The sequence below is a fragment of the Gouania willdenowi genome, chromosome 6 (assembly GCF_900634775.1).
Source record: "Gouania willdenowi chromosome 6, fGouWil2.1, whole genome shotgun sequence".
Lineage (NCBI taxonomy): Eukaryota > Metazoa > Chordata > Actinopteri > Blenniiformes > Gobiesocidae > Gouania > Gouania willdenowi.
The window spans coordinates 32,541,546-32,565,667 of NC_041049.1; the positions used below are offsets into that span (position 1 = coordinate 32,541,546).

At 39.3% G+C, this 24,122-nt stretch overlaps 1 protein-coding gene across 5 annotated transcripts in view; it reads right to left on the reverse strand.

Moving 5' to 3' along the window:
* Window positions 1-24,122, reverse strand: part of tead4 (TEA domain transcription factor 4) — a 54,500-nt gene that overhangs the window by 25,752 nt on the left and 4,626 nt on the right. For 2 of the 5 annotated variants that reach the window (XM_028450655.1, XM_028450654.1), the window contains exon 1: window positions 46-217. In XM_028450655.1, the coding sequence (XP_028306456.1) occupies window positions 46-54 (9 nt within the window). In that variant the 5' untranslated portion in view covers window positions 55-217. Of the gene's footprint in view, window positions 1-45; window positions 218-432; window positions 498-17,824; window positions 17,965-24,122 lie in introns of those variants that run through there. The other 3 variants (XM_028450653.1, XM_028450656.1, XM_028450657.1) reach the window with 3 other exon arrangements.

Genomic DNA, 24,122 nt, shown 5'->3' on the forward strand with positions numbered 1-24,122 from the left:
TCTGATCTGTCACTACTCTTCACTGCTTCTCCAATCTTTACTCACCCTATTCATTCCCACAATGCTCTGCCTGATGACTTAGTGAAGACTCTGTCCCTCCACATCCATCACTGACCACACATCAGTTCTTCCGTATCGGATCCTTCAGCTTGGATCAAGTTCCATATCCCTCACTGTCCTGCCCCCTCTCTATCCAGATCACTGTATTCCCCAGCTTCTAACGAGCCCCGGCTCTGTGAGGTGGCAGAGAAACAACACCAACACACTATCCTATAGCATATGTGTGTTGGACTCTGGCCCTAAATCAATTGTCATCACCAGCACTCCAACCAGGAGGAGGGGAACCCACACAGGGTGTTGGATCATCACTCATCAGGATGGATTTTCTGGAGGGTTCTAAAATAGTGACTGCTAGAAATGGAAAGAACTTACCTGCTTCCGGGTTCGTGTCTTCCCTGTGCGAAGTTTGATGTAGCGTGCAATCAGCTCATTTCGTCCTGAAAAAGGTTAGAAACACTTAGAGGAATAGACTAAGATACTCCAGAAGTTGTCGCAACATTTCATTTTATATTTGTTAAACTTGAGGTTTGCCGGCCAAATTTAGTTTGTCGGGGCATCCAATCCTCTGCGGAATGATTTTAAGTAAAGATTGCAGTGTAAACATGGGTCAATGAATCAAACATATTATTATGCCATTTTTAGATTGTTTATTTATGTATTTTTCAGAAATATTGATGACACTATCACAAATATTTTGCTAAATTATTGTAGTAATAAATGCAATGACCATAGTTTTAGAACACCTCATCCTGGGACTGAAATATCATTGTACACTACAGAGTAATGTACAGGTTAAAAAATCATGGTAAATATATTGAATACAGGTAATTTTTGGATCACACAAAGCAAATGATTACTATTATTTTACTAATAGCATTTATTAGTTTCGTCTCTACCTTCACCAATCATTGCCAAAGAAATTAAGTACTTCTTCATATCACTAGGTGGTAGTAAAGTGCATTATCAGGCTGCACAGTGGGGAGGATTGACACTGTATCTTGGTGTAGTTTTTCCAATGTGGGAGCTAACAAAATCTTTCACAGAATAGGAAGAGGGAAATTGGGAAAGACAGAGACATGAAGCCAAATCTCTCCACCTGCAGGTAGCTTTGTAAACCACTTTTCAGCTGAAAAACTCTAAAACTTCCCCATATACAGTACTTAAATAAAAAACTTTGTTTGGGCATCACCAGTCTTAATCGGCAGTAGAGAAAACGCAATAAGAAAAAAAAAAAAAAAAATCATCATCAATTTTTATCACAAAGAAAAAGTTCACTTCCTTTTGCAATATACTACTCAGACTTAAAAACACACACTGCATATCTAGGCCTTCATTTATCAGTCTTGCGTAGTAACCGGTGCAGATTTGAGCACACTAACATTCATATCTGACCAATCCTAGCGTACATTGGCCAGAAAAGAAACTTTTCCGCGATTAAAATCTGCATCCTTGCATCTGAGGTGTGCTTTTTCAACATGTGAAAACTGGAATTAACAGCGTTGCCATAGGAATGGACTCCGGCTGAGGTCATGAAAAACTTTCCTATAACTAGCTTCACAGTCAGAGGTTTAAAGAGTCCTGATATCTCCTACCCAAGTAGAACTACTGATAGATACTTGATTAAAATTGTACTCAACAAGTAAAAGTAAGTCATACATAAATAACTCAAGCACAAGTAAAAAGTAGCTCAATTAAATAGTACTCAAAGTAAAAGTTACCAGTTACTTTCACCCCCCACATTTATTTTTGGTAATAAATCTTGCCATGGTTCCCTTGTAGACAATAAATATCTCGTGTATAAACTTAAAAAGGAAGAGTTTTTGCACAATTGGAAGTAAATTTTTCCCCAAAAAGGTATCTGTATAAAATAAAAGGTTTGTCAAAATGTACAATTCTGTTTAAAATAAATTAAATTCAAAATTTGAAAAAAATTGTCAGGCTCTTTATATCTAAATTTATGAACTCTAAAACAGTTCCATGTCAAATGTCCCATGTGGGAAACAACATAAAAGGTAGAAAACCCCAACCTGAACCAAAGAAAGGCTGGGCTTTGATCACAAATGGCACGACTAAGAACATATGAATTATGTTCAATGACCTGAGGTCAGCAGTTTATGAAGAGACAATAAATAATAATTTACTCAGTAATGGTTTGGGGGTAGAAATGTAGCAAATTACTTTACTTAATTTTAAATGTACTTAAGTGCAAGTAAAATTACTGATTTAGAAATGTACTCAAAACAGTACAAATACCCATAAAAGCTACTCAATTACAGTAACGTGAGTACTTGTAATCCATTACTTTCATCTCTGCCAAGAGCCACACCTAATGATAGTTTAAATGATTTGTTTTTTTTCCATCCACAGCCTAAAAGCTGAAGCCTGCTAATTAATCAATATAATTCTGTACAATAAATAATACATTAAAATAAATGAACAAAACCCTACAAAAGCATGAAAGTATATGTCTAAATGACTAAATGTTGTCCCTTGTTTAGTATGCATTTAGCCAATTTCACCGATAGGATAGTTCATCACATTAATGATTAAAGTTTAAGGTATACTTTGAAATTGAAAAGTGATGAATAAGGTCCTGTGTCCTCTGTACAGGCCCCAGTGGAGGCTGTGCTGCCCACAGTTCCTGCGCTTTGGCTCCTCACAATGGGCAGATACATCAGACATCACTCCATTTACCATTGCAACACAAACCCAATAGGCTAAAAAAAATTTGCACACTTTCTTTGGGGTACATAGCAGTATTTACCCTGCTGGTCCAAGATAAAGCAGAAGTGGCGCTGCACTGAGACACGTGTAAGCGCACTAACCTACACACCTGCGAGGTAGCAGGGTTTGCCAGTGGAGGTATCAAGTATTCTGTGAGAGGAAAAATAAAAAATAGTATCAGTAATACTGTGGGCTTTTTTCAAATTAATTTTATTTTGTTTAATTTGTTTTAATAATTAATTTTGTTCTGCTCTGAATGTGTGTCTGTTTATGCTTAAATGACAGCTGAGGTTTGTTTAAAAATTATTTTCAGACTCCACGCACTCAGATTTGCGTACACGAGGTCAGACCTGACATGAGATTTGATCGTAGCATACGATCACATCAGAATTGATACATACCGAAGCTTATGTGAAAATGGTCATACGACTGTTGTACGCACAGATCTGAGTGTACGAACGGTTGATGATTGAGGCCCCAAGTCTGTATGTTCATTCTTACATCCACAATGTTTGGAAAATATGTTTTTTAGTCTAGTTGTTTTCATGCAGGTATCACAGATGGGAGAAAAGTGAACACGGAGTGACCAGAAGGTGAAGTCCTACAAGTACAATGGGCCTGAACAAAACCAATGGCAGAATGACCTCACTGTGACTTCCAATTCCAACAAATGATAGTTATACAACAACAACTACCTCTACTTTATGTTCTCACATGAGATACAAGAGTCAACAACAGATAATAAGATTTTCATATGTTCTATGTTTTTTGTATTATGTCTATCCCCCAAAAAAGGTCAATTTTTTTGTTCATTTGCCCAGTGAAAGTTTCAAAATAGATGTTTCATAGCCCTGCTCAGAATCAAACAGGAAAGGAAGGCAACAATTGTTGAGATTTAATGTGACTTTCATATTTGTGTTTATACTTTGTCGACAGGAATATTTCTGCATTTTTCCTTTTGCTGGAAACCAATAACCTGACAAGAGCCAGATTGATGTGTAGCCCTCCCTCTAACTCAAGTTCTCCACATCAATCTGGGTCTGTGTCCTTTTGGAACCAGGGAGGGACATGAACAGAATGATTGAAGCTGATTGGGCGAAGCGCCTGTCCACCGTGATTTGTTTTAGAACAAATGATGATGTCATCATCGGCATGCGCTGCAGAGACAACAAGGCTCTGCTGGTGAAAACTTTCTTTGGGATAGTAATGCTGGGGTCATTATGTCACAGAGTGACTTCTGCCCTTTTTGCAACATGAATATGTGAGTTAAGGGCATGTTAACAATCCTCCTGCGTCGACATCTTTCTATTTTGATTCAGAGCTATGCTAATAGCGGTAGCCCAGCTAGTTCCTCTCCCCACAACTGTGCATGTGCCAGTTTTGCTTTGGCGCTTCTGCCTTCATCACACCCGGATAACCCGCCCTAAACCACAACACTGCCTCATGATTGGTTCGAACCATTTTGGTACAGGATTCGAAAGGCAAAGGCGGGAACAGTACAAGATGGATTCTGATTTGTGAACACCAGGAGAATCCATCTTGCAGGCAAAGTTAGGAAACTAAGTTTTCCATCTACAATTTTGTTGTGTGCATTAAAGCATAGGCATAATATCAATAAAAAGCATTCTGATTAATATGGTAAATAGTAAATGGACTTGATTTATATTGAGCTTTATAACCACTGAAGTAGTCCCAAAGTGCTTCACAGTATCAGCTCATTCACCCATTCACTCTCCCATTCACACACTAATGGGACAGAGCTGCCATGCAAGGTGCTAATCAACTAGTGGGAGCAATTTAGGGTTCAGTGTTTTGCCCAATGACACTTCAACACATACTGTAGGTAGGTATAGACTGGGATCAAACCCCAACCTCTCGAGATCAGAAGACGACCCCTCTGCCCCCAAGACAAGTTTTTACCTTATAACTTCTGAAACATATATAAATTCTTAATACATCAATGATTAAATGATACATTTGTAAATAATAGAAAACTACTTTGCAAACTTCACTTAGGCCTACCTACAATAAATTCAGAAAGCAACTCTATAAAAAATGACTGTCCACTGATTTCATATAGTAAACTTGTATTGGTCATATAGTTATTATTATATTAGAGTTATTACCTTCAATTGGGCTTCAAGCTGTGAGTATTTGCATATAAAAACAGTTTTACGAACACTAGTGTCCAAAACAAACATCAGTGCTGTCAACTGTGTCATCACTAAAGATGATGTGGAAGTAAATCACAGATTATGCACTGTGAGAGAGCAGTGCATAATCTGTGTGCACACTGAGCTCATATCTCAGAAGAGCGTGCACGTGTGTGCATGTCTGTGCTGACAGACAGGTCACACTGGCAGAGCAGGTGGAGGCTACAGCCATGCGATACACAGACCGGACTCAGGACAGACACGGCACAGAACGGTAAGCACAGGGCCACCAAGCAGCTGGTGTGTGTCAATGTTTATGGAATATTCTTCACGCCTGCAGTAAATGTTGAGCTCTCCCATTACTCCTGCCCCCTACCCCCCTCCTGTTCCAATGTCTCCAGTTACTGCAGAGGGCCACAGTCATGTGCTGAGTCCTAGACTGATCTTAAAAAACTCAAATAAAAAAAAGTTAGAGCGGACATATTATGCTATTTTTCACCCATTATTATTTGTTCTAAGAACCCCAACAACATAGTATTTGAGGTTTATTTTCCCAAACTTGCCTGTTTTTTGGAGTTTTAGTCTCTGAAAACTGACTTTCTGACCAATTCTAAACCCGGGCTGTTTGTGTGGGCGTGTCTATAGACGTGGACTCCACATATGATTCCACACAACAGTTGATCACTAGCGACTTTCTTTTGCTATTTACACAGCCAAAAAACTGCATATCACAGGCTATTTAAGCGGCTATTGTGATTGTGAGTCAGAAAAACTCTGTTTTATTAAGTGTGTGCACCGTGCAACAACAGCAGCTTCAACAGCAACAGCAGCTTTTTCAACTGCTTCAGACACTTACTGGAGCTGCTACAATGCTTTACTGATGTAGACATTACAAGAATAGTAATTATTCAAGGTAATAGTTCACTCTTTTGTCCGAACCACTGCATTGGATTGTGTCACAAACACAGTGTTGCCAGATTCGTGGTTTATTTCATATTTTGTGTGCTGGTGGACACTCAAGTTACCTCATATGTGATCAAAAAAACTGCAAAAGTGGATTTTTCATAATATGTACCTGCTAGAGACTAACGTTTTTCATCAGATAAAGACAAAGTGTAGGCCTCATAGATCGATAAATCAAAAATAATTTGCTCTAAAAAAGATGTAAAAAGAAATATATATCACCTCACTCCACTATTGAAGCTTTATTGTCATTGCACTGATAAAACAATACAAAGAAATCTTGTTGGTAGCAGTCAATCAATTAAACAGCAGAAAGGTTAAAATACGCTAAAAATGTAGTCATAAATAGAATTTAGAAACATAAAATAAGGACAATTTGGTAATTAAGAATTAAAAGTAGAGGCTAAAAGGCGCAAGCATGTTAAAACCTGAGTCACAATATTGCACGACAAAGGGCACTGTGATGACTGCCCTGACCCTCAGTGTCAGTGATTCAGCAGATGTTCTACAGCACGAGGGAAGAAAACTGTTCTTTAAGCTGTCTGTGCGCGCTTTGTGAACCCTCATTCAGCCTGATGGAAGGGTGGAAAAGTGGGTGTGTGCAATCCCTGAGGATGTTCTTTGCCCGCTAATTCAGGCAGGTATATAAATACTGTATCCTCCATCCTGTACAGTAGGGATCTAATGATCCACTCGGCTGTTTTGATCCATGAGACATTCAATTTCTGCGGGATTAAGATCTTTCATTGTAAGTCCTACAATAAACATCAGCCATTGTTTTTTAAAGAAAAGTAGGACATCTTGTTACTTTTAGCCCCCAAGAAGTGCATTTTGGGTATTAAGGAACACATGCAACTTTAGAATCTAGTGATAAGTTTCAGCTGGCATCACAAGTCATGTCATTATTGGTTTTAAGCAGGATAGAATACCTTATTTACCTAATATCAGTGATGAGCTCATTCATTGTCATGTGGGATATTTCAGTCTTCAAGCAGTTTAGAATTTGTTTTCATTATTATTATTACATCACAATTGATAAGGAGTTACACTCATCAAACTAAGTAAAAAAATGTTTTTGACATAACTGTTCCCTAACTAAAATTGAACATTTCATTTCTCCTTCATTTTATTGTTCATTTAGCACGGACCTTGTGCAACCACATGATTGCACCAGAGTTGGCAAACAACCAATTTACATCTGCAGCACCTGAGCATAGAAAAACTGGAAATAACATTACTTTCTTTTCAAACTAAAAGAAGTTCAAATAGGATAATATCACTATTATCTCAGAAAAGGAAGGTTTTTGTCATTTTTCTTTATTTCTGTCATGCTGACTTGCTCCTGGATTTGTCATGGCGCGTCACAGTATTGACTTAACTCAATTCACGTAAGGCCCCAAGCGTTTTTTACAAGCATGCAGTTACGCACGTATCTCTTATGCGTATTCTCCTGTTCCAGACTCCTGAGACCCCCACTTTGCGTAAATAGACCCAACAGCTGCAAGTCTGTGAATGTGCTTCATTGACAAGGAGGTGGACTGGGTCATGACGTCATTTTTTTGGCAGTCTGGAAATCATGGGAGATGGAGTTTTCTGAACACTTTGAAGTGTCATTAAAATCAGTGAAAAAGATAAAGCACACTTTGAATTTAAAAAAGGCTTTATTCATTGAATGAGAACATAACAGGTTTATTTGATAAAGTTATGTGCTGTGTGCAGATCGGTAGCAGTTTTCTGTCCAAGCCCGGCCCGCAGAGAGCATCATTCATCATCATCATCACTCTTCACTCTGTCTGTAATCTGTATCTGTCTGAATGTGAAACAGGCATCTGGCATCAATACCCTGTAAGCTCTAAATGCTCTACCAGTGTGCAGCGCTGCTGGTTTGAGCGAAATAATGCGAGGTGGACTTTGACAGTGTCTGCGATCCTGCAGAGCATCCTGCTTTATTACAAAGGAGACAGCAATGTTGTTTACATCCAGTGAAACAGACCCATTACCAAGCACAACTTCTAAATAGTCGGTTCGGCTATCCATTCTCTGATGTGTATTTCGTCAACATCTGGATAGACGACAACTTGCTGTATGCTACATGCTTATATTGTGGTCAAACTGAGGCTTTATGTTGTACATAGTAAGAAAGGTCTGACCAGTGTGGACAGAAGTCTGAGGTTTATCAGTGCTTCACTGAACGAGCTGCTGGAGCTGTGTTCCTCTGATGGAATGCTGATGGTCAATCTATTGTTGTATATTTGTGCTGCACTCCCCTCAGGCTCTCATATCCATAAATATTTCCAAGTGTCTCCAATTGAAGCGATCACATAACTGGCTGATTGATAATCATCATTAAACCATTATTAGTCAGTGTGACGTAAATTGTAACTGCGCCCAAAATATGTCCATACAGGAAGAAAAGAGCTTAAGCAGACTGGAGAATGCGCGTTAGGCCAGATTTGGCTGGAAACGCCCATATTACAGGGCTGCTCCACCCAGAGTGTAACTGGGATGAGGGAGTTACTCAAACCCAGAAACATTTTGGAGACAGAGTTAATTCTGCCCCATACTATATGTACAGGCTGTAATATCAAAATATTAAGTTTATTATTGTAATAGGTATTAGAGCTACTGTCTTTACCATTGAGCAAATATTTATTCCTGGTTATTGTTTTCCACAGTTTAATAGGGCTTGATTTACCGGCGAGTAGTTCTTACTGCATATTTACAAGTTTATAAATATTATTTTATTATTGTGCATAGTTCCTGTTATGACATATACGCAGGCTACATCTGAATGAGGTAACCTTTTAAATAATAATAATTAGAAAATAAATGAATAATAAAAATACAACTGATTTCCATGCGTTTCCGAGCAGTTGGAACTATCCATCCATTAATCCATCTTCAGACCCGCTTGTTCCTGTCAATCAGGGTCGCAGGGGTCTGCCGGTGCCTATCTCCGGCTCACACCGGGCACTAGGCAGGGGTACACCCTGGACAGGGCACCATTCCATCACAGGGCAAGCAGTGGGAACTAATCACTGATAAATAAAGCCCAGTAAATCTCTGGGAAACAATAAATAGTTGCTCCCTGGTAAAGATAGTAGCTCGAACAACTGGCACATTGATAAACTTGGTGATATTACAGCTTGTGTATGCAGTCCGGGGCCGCATTTACTCTGTCTTCCGTATGTTTCCGAAATGCTTCCGGATTTTATTGTCATCCCTGGGATGAAGGCCTGCAGTGACAAGGTACTTAAGGACTTAAGTAGAGGGGGAGAATAGCACGCAGCCAGAATCAGCACAGTTGTGTCTTTTCTAAGCCCATAATCATTCAAATCATCCTTTTGTGCCATCAACACTTTTAGTTTTAACAAAGGACTGGACTGGAAGGGATAAATCAGCATAAATTGTATTTATTACAAGACTCAGATGGTTTGTCAGCTTTGAAGCAGGTGATGATTTGAATAATGAAGACAGAGAGAACACGAGTGATAATACAGGCGTCCCATCTTCAGATCACAGCCTCCTTCACTCGCTAACTTGTTTAGCTTCCTTCACCTTTTCAGACCTGGTCATTATGACATTTTCTGAGGATAAGGTTTCAGGCCGAGAACCTTGTCCAAAAAGTCCTCCTAAGTCTTGTGTTTACACGTACAGGTAGCAAACTAAGGAGGTTACACACAGTCCAACATCTGAACAAGGAATCACATCCCTCACACATTTACACAGTCACATAAGACTCCTGTGGACTTTACATCACCTTCTTAAACACTGCATGGTCATTTGGCATGAGCACCTCTGTGAGTTAACACACAAACTGCAACAGGCTTATCACATTTCCCTCCTACCCTGAGACGCTCCAGACGGACCTGAAAACCCTCCACCAATCAGTGAAGATGGAAGAACAACCTGATACCATGACATGCTTTGTCAGATATTGTGTCAGCTAATAAATGTGGTTGGATTCTAATCCTGAAGAATAAAGGTCACACCAATCCACCACACACCATGGGCAAGAGACGAGAGATCGCTCTCTTTTTTATTTTTAACTGTAATTCTAAGTCAACTTACAAAAACAGTGTTTTGTAGTAAAGAAACTGTGAACAGATCCAAGGTGTTCCACATTTGAATGTAGGAACTACAGCCATTTGAAACACTACTACCAGGCTAAATCACAAGCGGAAAAAAATGTAAAAGGTGAAACAGTATCATCATCACAAGGACAATACACCACCTGTCATTAAACTCCTGGAAATCACATACCTCTAAACAGCTTCACAACCACAGAGTTTATAAATGCAGAATACAAGCCAGAGAACAAGAACATTTTCCAAAATAAAAGACTTTGACACAAAATCAGCTTTACGGCTGCTTCTTGTGCTCCGTCACTCATGTCCACTTCACTGTAATTTTGCATTTTGTTATGGATCAGAGGAACAAATGAAAATGTCACTAAATTTAATAAAGAACTTATTCAAAAAGGGATTTTATAAGCGTTTACAACTAATGTATGATAATCCAAGCTGCTGGTCTATATTAGTAGGTAACATTTATTTATGTAGCACCTTTCACAAACAAAAGCCTCAAAGTGCTTCACAACACAGTTTAAAATCAAAAAGTACACACAATACAAAAAACCAAAACAATACAAAATCATAGCAGCCCAAGAGTAGCTAATTAGAAGCTTGAACAAATAAATATGTCTTAAATTGGCTTTTGAAGGTGTCAAGAGAGTCAGTTGAACGCAGAGAGAGCGGAAGATCATTCCAAAACCTGGGAGCAACAGCCTAGAAGGATCGGCCTCCTCTGGTCCAAAAACAAGTGCCAGGAACCATCAGCAGATTCTATTAGGGTTTGGGGGCGACAGTAGCTCAGTCCGTAGGGATATGGGTTGGGAACCGAAGGGTCGCCGGCTCAAGTCCTGGTGCGGACTAAAATAGTTGTTCTGGTAGCTGGAGAGGTGCCAGGGCATTTCTCGAGCACTGCCAAGGTGCCCTTGAACAAGGCACCGAACCCCAACACATCTTCATTAATGCATGTCCACTGGTCCTGTTTGTGCATGTGTGTGATTTGGGCTTATATGTGTGAGAAGCATGTCCCTAAAATAACAGAATGTAAAAACCCAAATGTCCCCCTGGGCTTAATAAAGTATGAAAAAAAAAATCTTCAAATCCCGGGGTCGGGATCAGCCATTAAGGACACATTCACACTAGCTCGCATCAACTTTGCCAAGATTGTATTGAGAACTGTTGGCCAGGTGTGAACACACAACCAGATCAAGGAGTCTGAATTAAAACAGGCCTTTAGCTTTAGCTAGTAATGTATTTGAACATTTTCATGTTGAAATGAACTAAATCATGCAGAATACATATCAGAAGCAGTGTGTGACGTGTATACTTTTATTTAGTAATGGAATGCAGAGATCTTGGCATAGGGACTTTATTGTAAAATAAAAGCCCACTCTGTTAGAGGAATTATATGAATATCTCTCATCAATCTTTTTTCTAAGCCTTCTTATCATGTCCAGGGTTGAGTGGACAAGGACTCATCTCAGCTTACTCTGGGTGCTATAGGTAGTGTACACAGAGATCTGCAGACGTACGTACATGTATTGAGCCCTTAAGTTTGGTGTTATGTGTGTTGTTTTTTTTAAAGGCACAAACACTGTGTGACTGCCTGAGTACAGCAGTTGTCTATCTCCTCTTCCTCAGGTCGTAGAGGTCAGAGGAAGGTGGAGTTAGAAAAGGAGGACTAAAGCTTGTCTTCAGAAGTCCACCATGCACTGGCCTCATAAATCCGCTATTCCCGAATGAGATTGCAGTTTATTGTGGCCTGGTCTGATCTCTCTCTCCAGTCCACTGTCCTTCTGTCAGCCCAGTGCATTCCTGACATTCCTCTCTACTGACTAGTCTTGCATCTGTTGCTCCAGCATGACCTAATGTCCTGTTTGTGGGAGCGAGTGTGGACAACAACAACGTGATCTACAGGAACCATGTTCCACTTACTGATAAGAAATTAATTTCATTGGAATCCCCTCAAAGTGTAATATGTGGTCATTTGCAAAACATTTTGCAAAGAGCTAAAAAATTACTCAATTTCAAATATTTATTTTTCTTAATGCTTCTGATTTAACATGTGACTTCTGAAGGTGTTTTACAACTTTGTTAATTGTTTAAGCAGCTCTAAGCTAGAAGAGAACACAGACAGCATCAAGCACTGTATGAGCGTTTCCGTCTGAAACAGCTCACACTGTTTCCCACAAACAGAGGCTCTCAGTAGACTGACAGGTGACAATGATGGAGAAGATGTGTTCACATTCCAGAGGTTCACCATCAGCAGGAGGTTTCCTCGAAAACCCTCAAGAGAGCGTAGAATCCCGCAAGAGTCTCAATTACAGAGTCACGGCTTCAAGAGGAATCTTTCAACAGCCTCAAACAAAATTGGGGTGTCCTCACCTTCAGCTTTTCCCTAAACAACTCTTCCGTTATTCTTGGAAGAACAAAACTAAATGTATTTTTTGACATTAAAAAACATAAACAAAAACAAACATATGTTGTTATTATTGCAAAATTTGCACCTCCTAGCTTGTGTGTGTAATAGACAAACTAATGTTTAAGTCATCTGCATTACACATAAATATATTCACAATTAGAATTAAGGATGTTTTAATGATTGCATTTTATTAGATTCCAATTTAGTTTGTAAATAAATTTTATTAATAGCATCTGGTAACAAAGCATGATATTGAAAAAGTAATCTCTTAATTTGATTCATTTTCATACAATGTCTGTCAGCATTTGTCATCAAGGTTTACCAGTCGTACAATACATGTAGTATTTATTCTTCAAAATGAATAAATAAGAAAAAACATTTATTATAATGAATAATTGCATTCATCTTCTAATATTAACTTTATGGGATTTAGTATAAGCAACCATTATTATTAATAAAATAATTCATATAAATATAAATATTATATTAATTATCATTATTATGTATATATTTATGTATTTATTATAATTATTATGACTATTAACATTATATATATATATATATATATATATATATATATATATATATAAACAAAAAGTGTACTGGTGAGCAGATTTTGCAGCGACAATCTTCAATATTTTAAATATATATATGTATTTTTTATTACAATAACCATGAACTTTAATCATGTTTTGCCCACTCATTGATGTTTATTTTTAGAACTAAGGTTTTATATAAACCAAATTGTGAGTTAGTGTGGTGTATCCAATATACAAGCCTTTGTTTTTCAGTAAAACAACACTACAGACTGCTTTTTGGATGTACAATGTGTCACACTCAACAAAAAAAGGCTGAGTAATCAGGGTCAGAAGTCAAAGTCTCACTTTCCTGCTGAAGTTTTGACTGAGGTGAGGAGGCACTGCTGCTTTCCACTGACCGCTGATGAGAAAGTCTTCAGATAAAAGGAACAACAACAGGATGGAAACATGGCACCAAATGAGTTCAGAGGGTTTGTGTATCATGGTGCGACTCTAGTTTTAAACTTTTATGACTCAATATTTTATCGGTTCCGGAGGAAGTAAGCTGCATTTATATAAAGGAAAAATGCTTCTCACACAGATGTTGTAGATTCTTGCATGACAGAACCAACAGCTGCAGAATATTCTCGTGACTACGAGTAGTTCAAATATGTCCTTTGTGTAGAACATTTGTAAACCTGAATCCCACCCAATACATTCTACTAAGTCAACTCCCTTTGTTAGCTAAAGTTAATTGTGGCAGACTCTATTCACAGAAATAAGTTTTACAAACTAAGAAATTCTGTTAAGATCATAAACAACTTTGATGTTTCAGACAATGATAAAATAAAAGCCCCTCCTGATCAAGGTAAGGCAAGGATGTCTGAGTCTACCTCAAAAATGGTTCCATTTTCTGGTCGCTGCCCAGTGCACAAGTATGTGCCGGGAAAACCAAGCCCAACTAAACTGAAGGAGTTGCCTTGGCTGAACCAACTGGTCTGGTCTCAGACTTTGGGGTCTACCAAAGCAAGACTATCCTCAAAGCTTCACAAGGACCCCTGATAGCACACATACATCTTGCCGACGTATGCACAATGAATGAAGTTGCATTGGTGAGACATATTATATCCTCATTGGGCAGACATCGCGGAGACATTAGCTTTTGACCGATGTTCGGACGATGGATTAAAGATGGTCAGTGCGGCCTCTCTACAGCTTACATCAACCTTTATTTAGCTCAGATCATTAGTATAAATATCTCCATATCCATAGTTGAGTATTTACTTAAATCTGATAGGAATATGGCAATATCACAACAACAACAACAAAAGACAATACACTACCACTAAAAAGCTTGTTGTGTGTGGACAAAATAAAGAGAGACACAGTTCATGATCATAAATGTATTTTCAGCAGCATAGCCAAAAGAGCCTCAGCACAAAAACAGCTTCATGGAAGTGACATTTTATAGTTCTACAATTTTTTATGTGGTATCACTGATTTGGGGGGAAAAAAACACAAAATGACGCATTAGGAGTAGAATGCCGATGCACGATCTGAGGCCAACATCGGCGAGGCGTGTGCGTGCTATCTGGGACAGGGCATAGGACAACAAGCAGTTCATTTGGCTGAGTCTGTTCCCCAAGAAACCTACCTGTTCTTGGGTTTTTTACAAGAATATCACATATGTTTTGTAAGAGCAATGTGATGTATAAGTTCTCCACTGTGTTTGAAACAAGGGGAATTTCTTTTTTGAAGTAGCCCGTCATCACAAATAAGCACAACAAAGCAGGGATGATTGAGTTTCATTCAAAGGGCTTTTGCATGTTCATACACTATAAAACACATACAGTATGTGGAAATTGAACTTATGCTTATGTTGACTTTTTGGTATCGTCTTTAGAATGAACTGATAGTGATTAATGATCAGTTTCACATGTATGGCGTCCTGATGTCCACTGTGATGAACACGTGACATTTCTAAAATAAACACATTGAATTACTGAAAAAGCATTATCATCAATGATCCAAATCACCTTTCAAAGACTGAGGACATGGAACAAAATTGTAATTGATTCCTGACTAACAAGATAAAAATATATTATCCAGAACTAAATGCTTGAAATAAAACAATTTCAGCTAATTAAAAAGAGCTGTATAAAATGTTGGGGCAGGTGTATGAGAATAAAAATAAATAAATAAATAAATATGTCATTATAATGAAAATTTCACAACAAATATTATACAACATGAAGGAGTTATACAATATTCACACGAGGCAGGAAATGTTTGTCTTGGCAGATATTGTTGGATCCCACAGGAGCATGTAGTCAACACAAACTGTGACCAATCCCTAATAACAGACCTAATGAGACTTTTGAATAAAGAGCATGAGCGTTTCATTATAGGCAGAAAATGTGGCACAAAAACATTCCATTCAACTGAAGAATTTATGTCATCGAAGGTGAACCGAACACATTCCTGCTGTGGAGACTCAATATTGTGTTGTTTGGAGAAGAATGGCATTCATTCCTTCAGGAGGAATTTAGCAAAAAAAATTCAGAGCATGTTGCTCATAGCTCAAACTTGTTTAGTTTCTTTTTGCATGTTTAAATATAATCATATGTTTGATTCAACACGTTAACATTAGTAACCTTCACAGCTGCTTTGCATTGTTCTGAATGACTAGACTTGTTCCTCACCAGTGACCTCAGGGGCAGTGATAAAAGAAAGGCCTAAAGATTAGGGGCAACAGGGGCAACGCGGGCCATGGCCGTGCTCAGTCCTGCCTCGTTTTCTCAAGTCATAAATCTGGATTTGCCGCAAGGCTGTGAAAACCAGAGCAGCTGGAGGCCAACACATAGACAGTAGAGGTTCTTCATAGAGGACAAACAAACAAAGAGATACAAGGATGGTAAATCAGTAGAGATGTTCACAAAAACACAACCTGTACCATTCAAAACAGATGGAGACACGTACACGGCGGTGACAGGTGGGGTCGGCCAGGACGCCATCTAGGTGTTTATTTGTTCACCGCTTCTCCTCACTGAAGGATAAACATCTATTCTGGTTTAGGGTTACAGGCGAGCTGCCTTGAACCGCCGGGCGTCCAAGTGCACATGCCATTCCAGGCAAGCCGAAGCGCTCCACATCACCTGCTACTAATGACCTTAGAGAAGCAGGTGAACCTCAGCGGCTCTGCTGTCAAAACCCCTCTGTACCATTACTGTGGCACATAAACATACCAGTCCCAGCCAATCCAGTTGCTATTATAGGCTTTATAAGGGTCTAAGTGTGGAGCAGCGATGGCCGTGACCTCGAGGACTCACTGAGCTAGGCTAGGCCAAGCTAACGATTAAAGAAGCTGTCTGGCACAGTGACAAAACGAGGCAATGACAGAGGCTGTATGAAAGCCTCCGCCTACTCAGTTTTCCACTATCAAAGAAGTTGGGAAACCTGATGAGCAAAGCATCTGTCACTAAAGATCTATCAGCAAAACTGATAGCACCCTTAGCTAACACATGCCACAAAGACGTGCAATATGCTGCAACCACATGTAGGCATTTATCTAAAAATATTTGAAAGTATTTACATTTATCAGCCATGTTATGACTAGTAATACACAGATATGAGTTGATCCAATATGAGATCATTTAAACTGTTACTATAATCTATAAACATAACATCCATTCATCCATTTTCAGAGCCACTTGTTCTTTCTTTCAAGGTCACGGGGGTCTGCTGGTGCCTATCTCCAGCTCTCTATGGGCGTACACCCTGGACAGGGCACCAATCCATCGAAGGGCCACATACAGACAGACAAACAACCACTCACACTCACATTCACTCCTACGGGCAATTTAGAGACTCCAATCAACCTAACAGTCATGTTTCTGGAAAGTGGGAGGAAGCCAGAGTACCCGGAAGAAACCCACACAGCACGGGGAGAACATGCAAACTCCACACATAAAAGACCAAAGTGATAAAAAAAACAATGGCAATATTTTTTTTTTACTTGTGATCATTTTTTCTTGTGTGTGTTTATTTAAATTTGTATATAAATTTAACAAGTGATGTCAATCAAAATAAACTACTTTGGTTAATGACTCTCTGCTAGTGACACATGGCTTTTTTCCCAATTGATCCAATAACTGAAAATATTTAACTTCTATGCCTCTTACCAAATTTGAAAAATGTTTTATCATTTTTCCTAGATTTCCTAATTAAACAGAATCTATAAATGTTTTACAAATCCTTTTATGGCATATGCATAATGTGATTAATGTTATATTATAGACTATGTAATCAATCTATAATATGTTTTTAGTTGTGTTAGGGCTGTGTTTAAAGTTGGTTTTTCTATCACATGTTCATCTTGAGGCCTTTCTTCCTTTTGTTGACAAAATAGCCGTGACGTATAAAGATATGGTGTCCACCAAACTTCTAAAAATTTGGTGTGCTGTGGTACCACAATTACTATTTTGGCACATTCTATAAATGAAGGATTTGATTGATATCTTGGAATGTGGTGGTGGCATCAAAACATCAAAATGCTTTTCATGTTCCTTAAACTATTCCTACAATTTTCCTGCTTTGTGGCAGTAATCATTATCCTGTTAAAACAGCAACAACATCATCAGGGAACACAAGTTTTATCAAAAATCTTAGCTGTTCATGACTTGGTCACTTGCAGTGGTTATGATGTTGTCACTGATTGGTGCGGGATGCCATGTTATTTTTTGACTGGAGCATAAATACATTATTTTTTCCTTTGGTAAACATTTTTAGTCTATTGATGCACGTTGGTAAAATGTAAGGAAGCAATCACAATGTCTTTGTTTGTTTTGTGCACATCCATCATGTTTTCAGAGTTCAAAATGTGAAGAGATCATATGACAGTAGAAGTGGGCATACCGTACATCTTGCCCTCATCGGAGAGGATGATCTTCCGGCGGCCACAGGGCGGATAAATGGCCAGAGCCTCCTGGAAGCTCTGCTCAATGTCAGGGCTCCACACACCCTCTGCATCGTTCTCCAGGGGCTTGTCAAGTCCATCTCCCAGCTCATCGCTCCCACCCCTAGGGGAGGGAGCCGGCACCCACTCTGCAGACGTGGTGAGACGATGAAAAGGAAGCCACAAATTGAGGAGAGAGGGGGAGAATAGAGGATGCAAACCTGTACGAATGAAAGCCACAAATCATGAAGGTGATAATATGTTTGCTAGGAAAAAAAAGAGATAAGATTGGTAGCAGGAAATCAAATAATGTTTCGTCGACAGGTTTACGTGGCCTGCAACAATACTTTGGTTGGAGTTACATGTCAGGGGAACACAGACCAGCTTTCACTGACCAATAGCCAATGTGTCTTGTTTATCCATGACCCTGTTACAGTTTTCCCTCGATTGTTTACACACTTTTTCTGAAAGCATGTCGTAATTTAGAATTTGGTATTTTGTTTTCAAATGACACACACAAATCATCATATGAATAGTCATTTATAAGAACCAGTTGAGCACTGATGTGCTCAATGTAAAACACTATGATGAATGGGAAACACTTCTTCATTCATCAGAATGGCTTAGGCCTTTTTTTTGTTCAGGGTTACACTTACTACAGACAGTACATACATAGGTGTGTTGTAAAATATTTCAGAATATTGTTTTTATACTCACACAAATACACAATTAAATATATTTTATTTTTCTAACAAAAACAATTTACACTGTACATCCCAAATACACAAACGTGCACATGCAAAACAAAATAATTTACTGTATACAGTTACAGTTTAAAAAAATACTGTATGCTGCATCCTCTCTTCTATTTGGGTCTGACCACAGCACCTCATCCACATCGCAAGAAATGTTGCCTCTGTTTCTAATGTTGGCATCCATTGCTCCAAAACAGAAGAGCTTACCTGTTGCCCTTTTATGCTAAAACTCTGATTGCTAATTGTAAAACTGTGTGACGGGTGTTTGCCCATGTAATGAGTCAGTGTGCATAGTAGGGCAATTAACATTGGAATTATGAATGACAATGAAAACAAGATATTTTCTTCATGAAAAATGTGTCAAATGCAGTTTGTGTGTAGTGTGTTTTAGAACTGCAAATAGAGTGTAAAGCAGGAATTGTGTTTGTAGTTTAGCAGAATTGGTTCAGGGCGTTGGTGCATTAGTTACATGTTGTGGTCTCAAGTACCAGTAATTGTGCGTAAACAATTGTGAAAAACTGTATTACTGCTATTACTGGAAGCTCCATCTTTAACATCTCTTTCCCTACATAGTTGTCATCTCTCCTACATCCATGACAAACCATATCAGTCTTGTCTGTCATTGCTGTTTTCACTTAATTCTTACAGTTTTTTTTTTCACATTGCGATATACAACTTCTATGTCCTCAGCTTTTTTTCTCTCTTCTAATAAAAATGATAATGTATTGGATTTATACAACGTTTTTTTTCAAGGAGACTCAAAGCACGTACAGAAACCATTATTCATTCACACCAGTCACTCACATCAGTCATACCGGTGGTAATAAACAATGTAGCCACAGCTGCCCTGGGGCATACTGACAGAAGCGTGGATTCCACTTTGAGCCAACGGCTATTCTGAATACGTCACAGTTGGGGAAGGCTCCTGATTGGTTGATGCGCCGTGATATGCCCCAAAAGTGCAACAATCCCAACTCCAGCGTCGGCCGCGTTGGAGGTGTCAGGCGCACGTCAAAAGCGTTCGCCGCGCGAAAAGCTTCAAAACGCGCCTCACAGGAGGCTTGGAACGTGCAGCAGGACCTCCGATGCGCCCTAGAAGCGTGTCCACCATGTATTGTGAACGTAAACCTGCCGCTTTTGACATGTTTGATGTGAACTCGCCATAATAGTACTACTCTCTGCACTAGTGTGTACCTTTCACTTTTTGCCATCTACCTAAACTACTGTCCCAGCCTGCTCATTTTGTCTTGCCGATCTGTAAAATACCATTTCTCCCTTCTTAGTGAGGAATCTCTCAGAAGACATGCCACATGCCTTAGCCTTTGCCACTATTCTCTCTGTTTGGTGACACATCTGCTTGGACTCCTGCCAACTTACCACATCCCTCTGCCTATCCCACTTCTTCTTTGCCAATCTCTTCTGTGCACATCCTCATTCTATACCAAGACTCTTTGCCATGTCTCTTTGTAGAAACACAGAACCTAAGCCGTCTGTCTCACAACCTTTTCAGTAGTTGTCTAGTTTTTCTGTAGCTCCCCCTGTGCTTCTTATTTTCCTAAACTTAGCACAGCATTCTCTGTCCTGCTGCTTTCATTTTCTTGCTATTCTAGACATTAAGAGTAATCTTGCAGACAACCATATGATTCTGCCTATTCATATTTCTCCCTGCTACCACTTAGCAGTGACTAATGCTTCCTGTCTAAGATGTAGTCAACCTGTGTGCATCTACAGTATATTACATACTTATAAATGTCACTCAATGTTCATCTTGTTTCTTAAACTAAGTGTTCAAAACTGAGTATTTTATCCTTTTGACAAAACCCATTATCAGTCCTTTAGCATTCCTCTTCAAGAAATCACAAGCCCCCATCAGGTCAACATCACCTCCATTCCCTTCTGCAACGTGTCAATTGACGTCGACTCCAGCCACAAACCATCGTCCTTGTAAACTCCTTGCTATCCAAAGAACTCATTGTACAATCTCACACCTAAGCGGAGGGGCATATGCACAAACAGTGTCTATCTGCAGCTTTATGATCAAAGTTTGTTTTTCCCAATAATTCTCTTTCTGTCTGATCTAATATAACAGCTTGTAACATCCAATGTTCCTACCCTTACTACCTTTCAGCTGGTGTCCTGTACACGCAGCATCAATCTACCTTCCTTCTTTCTCTCATGTTAGATAACTCTATAACTTTGCAATTCAGCTTACCAATAGTCCTAGGAGAGTCCCTGCTTTCACCTCAAATCTCTTTCCCAATTTTCTACCTCCTGACTCTCCACACCTTATTTGGCCAACAGTAGCAGTTTTCACTTGTACCTTATTGGATATCAGCACCGTGGCAGATTTTGTTAATCCAATCCTCAACCGATCCGGTATAGGTATCCACCGAATTTCTTTCCTTTGGCAAACAAAGCTTTTTAGCAACACCAAAGCAACACAATGTGTCTCATGAGAGGCAAGATCAGATCTAAAATAACCACAGTAAACACTGCACCACATCGTTCAAAATTTCATCAGATAATAAATCAGTTTACCTTAAACACCAATAACAATACATTTGGGGTTGGGGGAGGGGCCAAAATGAAGAAGGTCGGTGTGTGTGTGTGTGTGTGTGTGTGTGTGTTAGTAATTTTGGGAGCGAGTTCCTCAGAGCAGCCCTGTTCTCCTCACAAGCTTCCTCTGAGGCCTCTAATGCTCCATAACATTTCCTGAGAAGCCGAGCCTGTCATCATCTCTCTCACACATAATCCAACACATGTGCATGTTCAGGCAAACATGGAAGAAATAAATGAATGCCAGTACAGACGGCGCTATACAACTATAATTTTTTTTTTTTTTAAGTATTACAGCATTTAACACTGCATTTAACTCAAATAAATTAGTAGTTTCCTATCATTTAAGGTAATTATTAGACAAGTTGAAACCATTACAGTGCAACTCTGTGCCTCGCTGATAATGTCCAGTAGGTTCATTAACCTAAGCGCTGCCATGAACACCCCCCCCCCACACACACACACACACACACACACACACCATCCCTCTACCATTTCCTAATCCACCCTAAAAGCGGCCTCTCTACTCTGGATCTACTCAGCAGGCTAATCCCCCAGCTGGTGCTGCGGTCTGGGGCCGCGTAACCCACTGAATGTCGCCCTCACTTCTACACTATTCCATTCACTCGCACAATCAAACATATGCACACACGGTGCACTCTTATGAGTGACAAATTATGAGATTGAAAACACTTCACGGATAATCTCACAGATAGCCGAGGTCAAGACAGACGATTATCCCAACAACTAGTCCACACTGAATCAGATTTTTCTATAACATGAAAGAGAAAATTTCCAGAAAAAGCTGTGTCAAACTCCATCCATCCATCCATTTTCATACCCGCTTATTCCCGTTTAACAGGGTCGCGGGGGTCTGCCGGTGCCAATCTCCGGCTCTCATAGGGCGCTGGGCGGGGGTACACCCTGGACAGGGCGCCAGTCCATCACAGGGCAACACAGACACAGACAACCATTCACTCTCTCATTCACTCCTATGGGCAATTTAGAGACTCCAATCAACCTTACAGTCATGTTTTTGGATTGTGGGAGGAAGCCGGAGTACCCGGAGGAAACCCACGCAGCACGGGGAGAACATGCAAACTCCACACAGAAAGGACCCAAGTCCACCCCAGGGCTTAAACCCAGGACCTTCTTGCTGTGAGGCGGACGTGCTAACCACTAAGCCACCGTGCGCCCTGTGTCAAACTCAAGACCAGCAATTCAGCCCGCTAGATAATTATTCTGAAAGTGAAATTAACAGCAGACGCATCTATCATTGACTGAATCACCATAAGCAATTTCCCCTGGGATTAATAAAGGAATCCTGATTCATACAGTTCAGTTCCAGACATATTAGAATACTTTAAACCTTCATATACAAGTCAAAGGGTCCATAATGTAAAAATAGTGTAATCATTTTCACCATAATTTCTGATGATCCTTCACAAGAAAGTGATTTGCTTGGTACTTTTTTTGTTTTGGTTTGTTTATCGTGTTCCTCGTGATATGATGTCTGTCCATGAGATATAACATTTCGGCCGAATTTTTGTGTTTTGTGGAAAGCCACAACAGCAATACCAGCAATTGTTTTGGCACAACGTTTAACCCCTAAAAAAATATGAGATGTCACACTTGCATCAAGTGCATGAGAACGTTTAGATGAAATACAGGTATTATAACACATCCCTATTATGTATTGCTTCAAGCCTGAATATATGAAAACAATTTCATATTTTTATTTTACTGATAATAATAATAATAATAATAATAATAATAATAATAATAATAATAATAATAATAATAATAATAATAATAATAATAATGCATCAATTTTATATAGCGCTTTTTTGGACACTCAAAGACGCTTTACAGAATTAAGGCATTATTCTTTTATTACACACTTAGTGGTGGCAAACTACTATTGTAGCCACAGCTGCCCTGGGGCAGACTGACGGAGGCGAGGCTGCCAAAGTGTGCCATCGGGCCCGCCGACCACCACCAACACTCACTCACACACTACATTCATACTAGGCAATGTGGTTGAAGTGTCTTGCCCAAGAATACAATGACAGATACCACTGGGGTGACTTTCACCCCACTGTGGCACCTGGAATTCTCACCTGGAATCCACCTACTAACCAGGCCCAGACCTGCTTAGCTTCCGAGATCTAACGGGATCGGGCAATGACAGGCTGGTGTGGCCAGCCATTCATTTTCCTATTGAATAAATACCCTAAGAATCTGGATCTTAGGGTCTGGATTTGTATATCACCACTATCAGCATTAGCGGTGACATACAAAGGTCAGGATCTCTGCTAATTAGACCTGGGAATGTAGAAGCAACAAAAATATGTAGAAACTGAGCCACGGGCTCAGACTAAAAGCTCATTATATAACGTCACAGTCAGAGTGTGAGGAGTTTGGTGGGTTTGCCTTGTCAAGAACACGTGCTCTTTGGCACCAAGGATTCCTGTATTTTACAGACCGATGATTGTATGACACAATTAGGATCAAACTTGCCATTTTGAGGTTTCTCATCAGTTAAAACTGTAGTTTGTAGAATGCTCTCTCTGCTATGTTTCAAAACCAGAACCTAAACTTAGCCTCCATTACCGTTATAGTTTGTAAAGATGAGTACATATTTTTTACCAAATGATGCCAAAGAAACATACATACTGCAGCTTTATGAGCATCTAAGTTTTATTTCAGTGTTTCTCAGCAACCTAAATCAAGGAAAATAGTTACCTTCCCAATTTTACCCAATCTTTTGAAAGATGCTGCTGCTACAGGGGACATAATATTTTTACAATTAAGTTGCTGCCTTTTATCCAAATCAAAACAGAGTCACAGAAGAATATTTTGCGGGGAATTTAAACCTTATATTACAATGCTTTAAAGCTAAGAGCATCGTTTAGCTAATACCGGACAACAATTTTACATTTGAGTT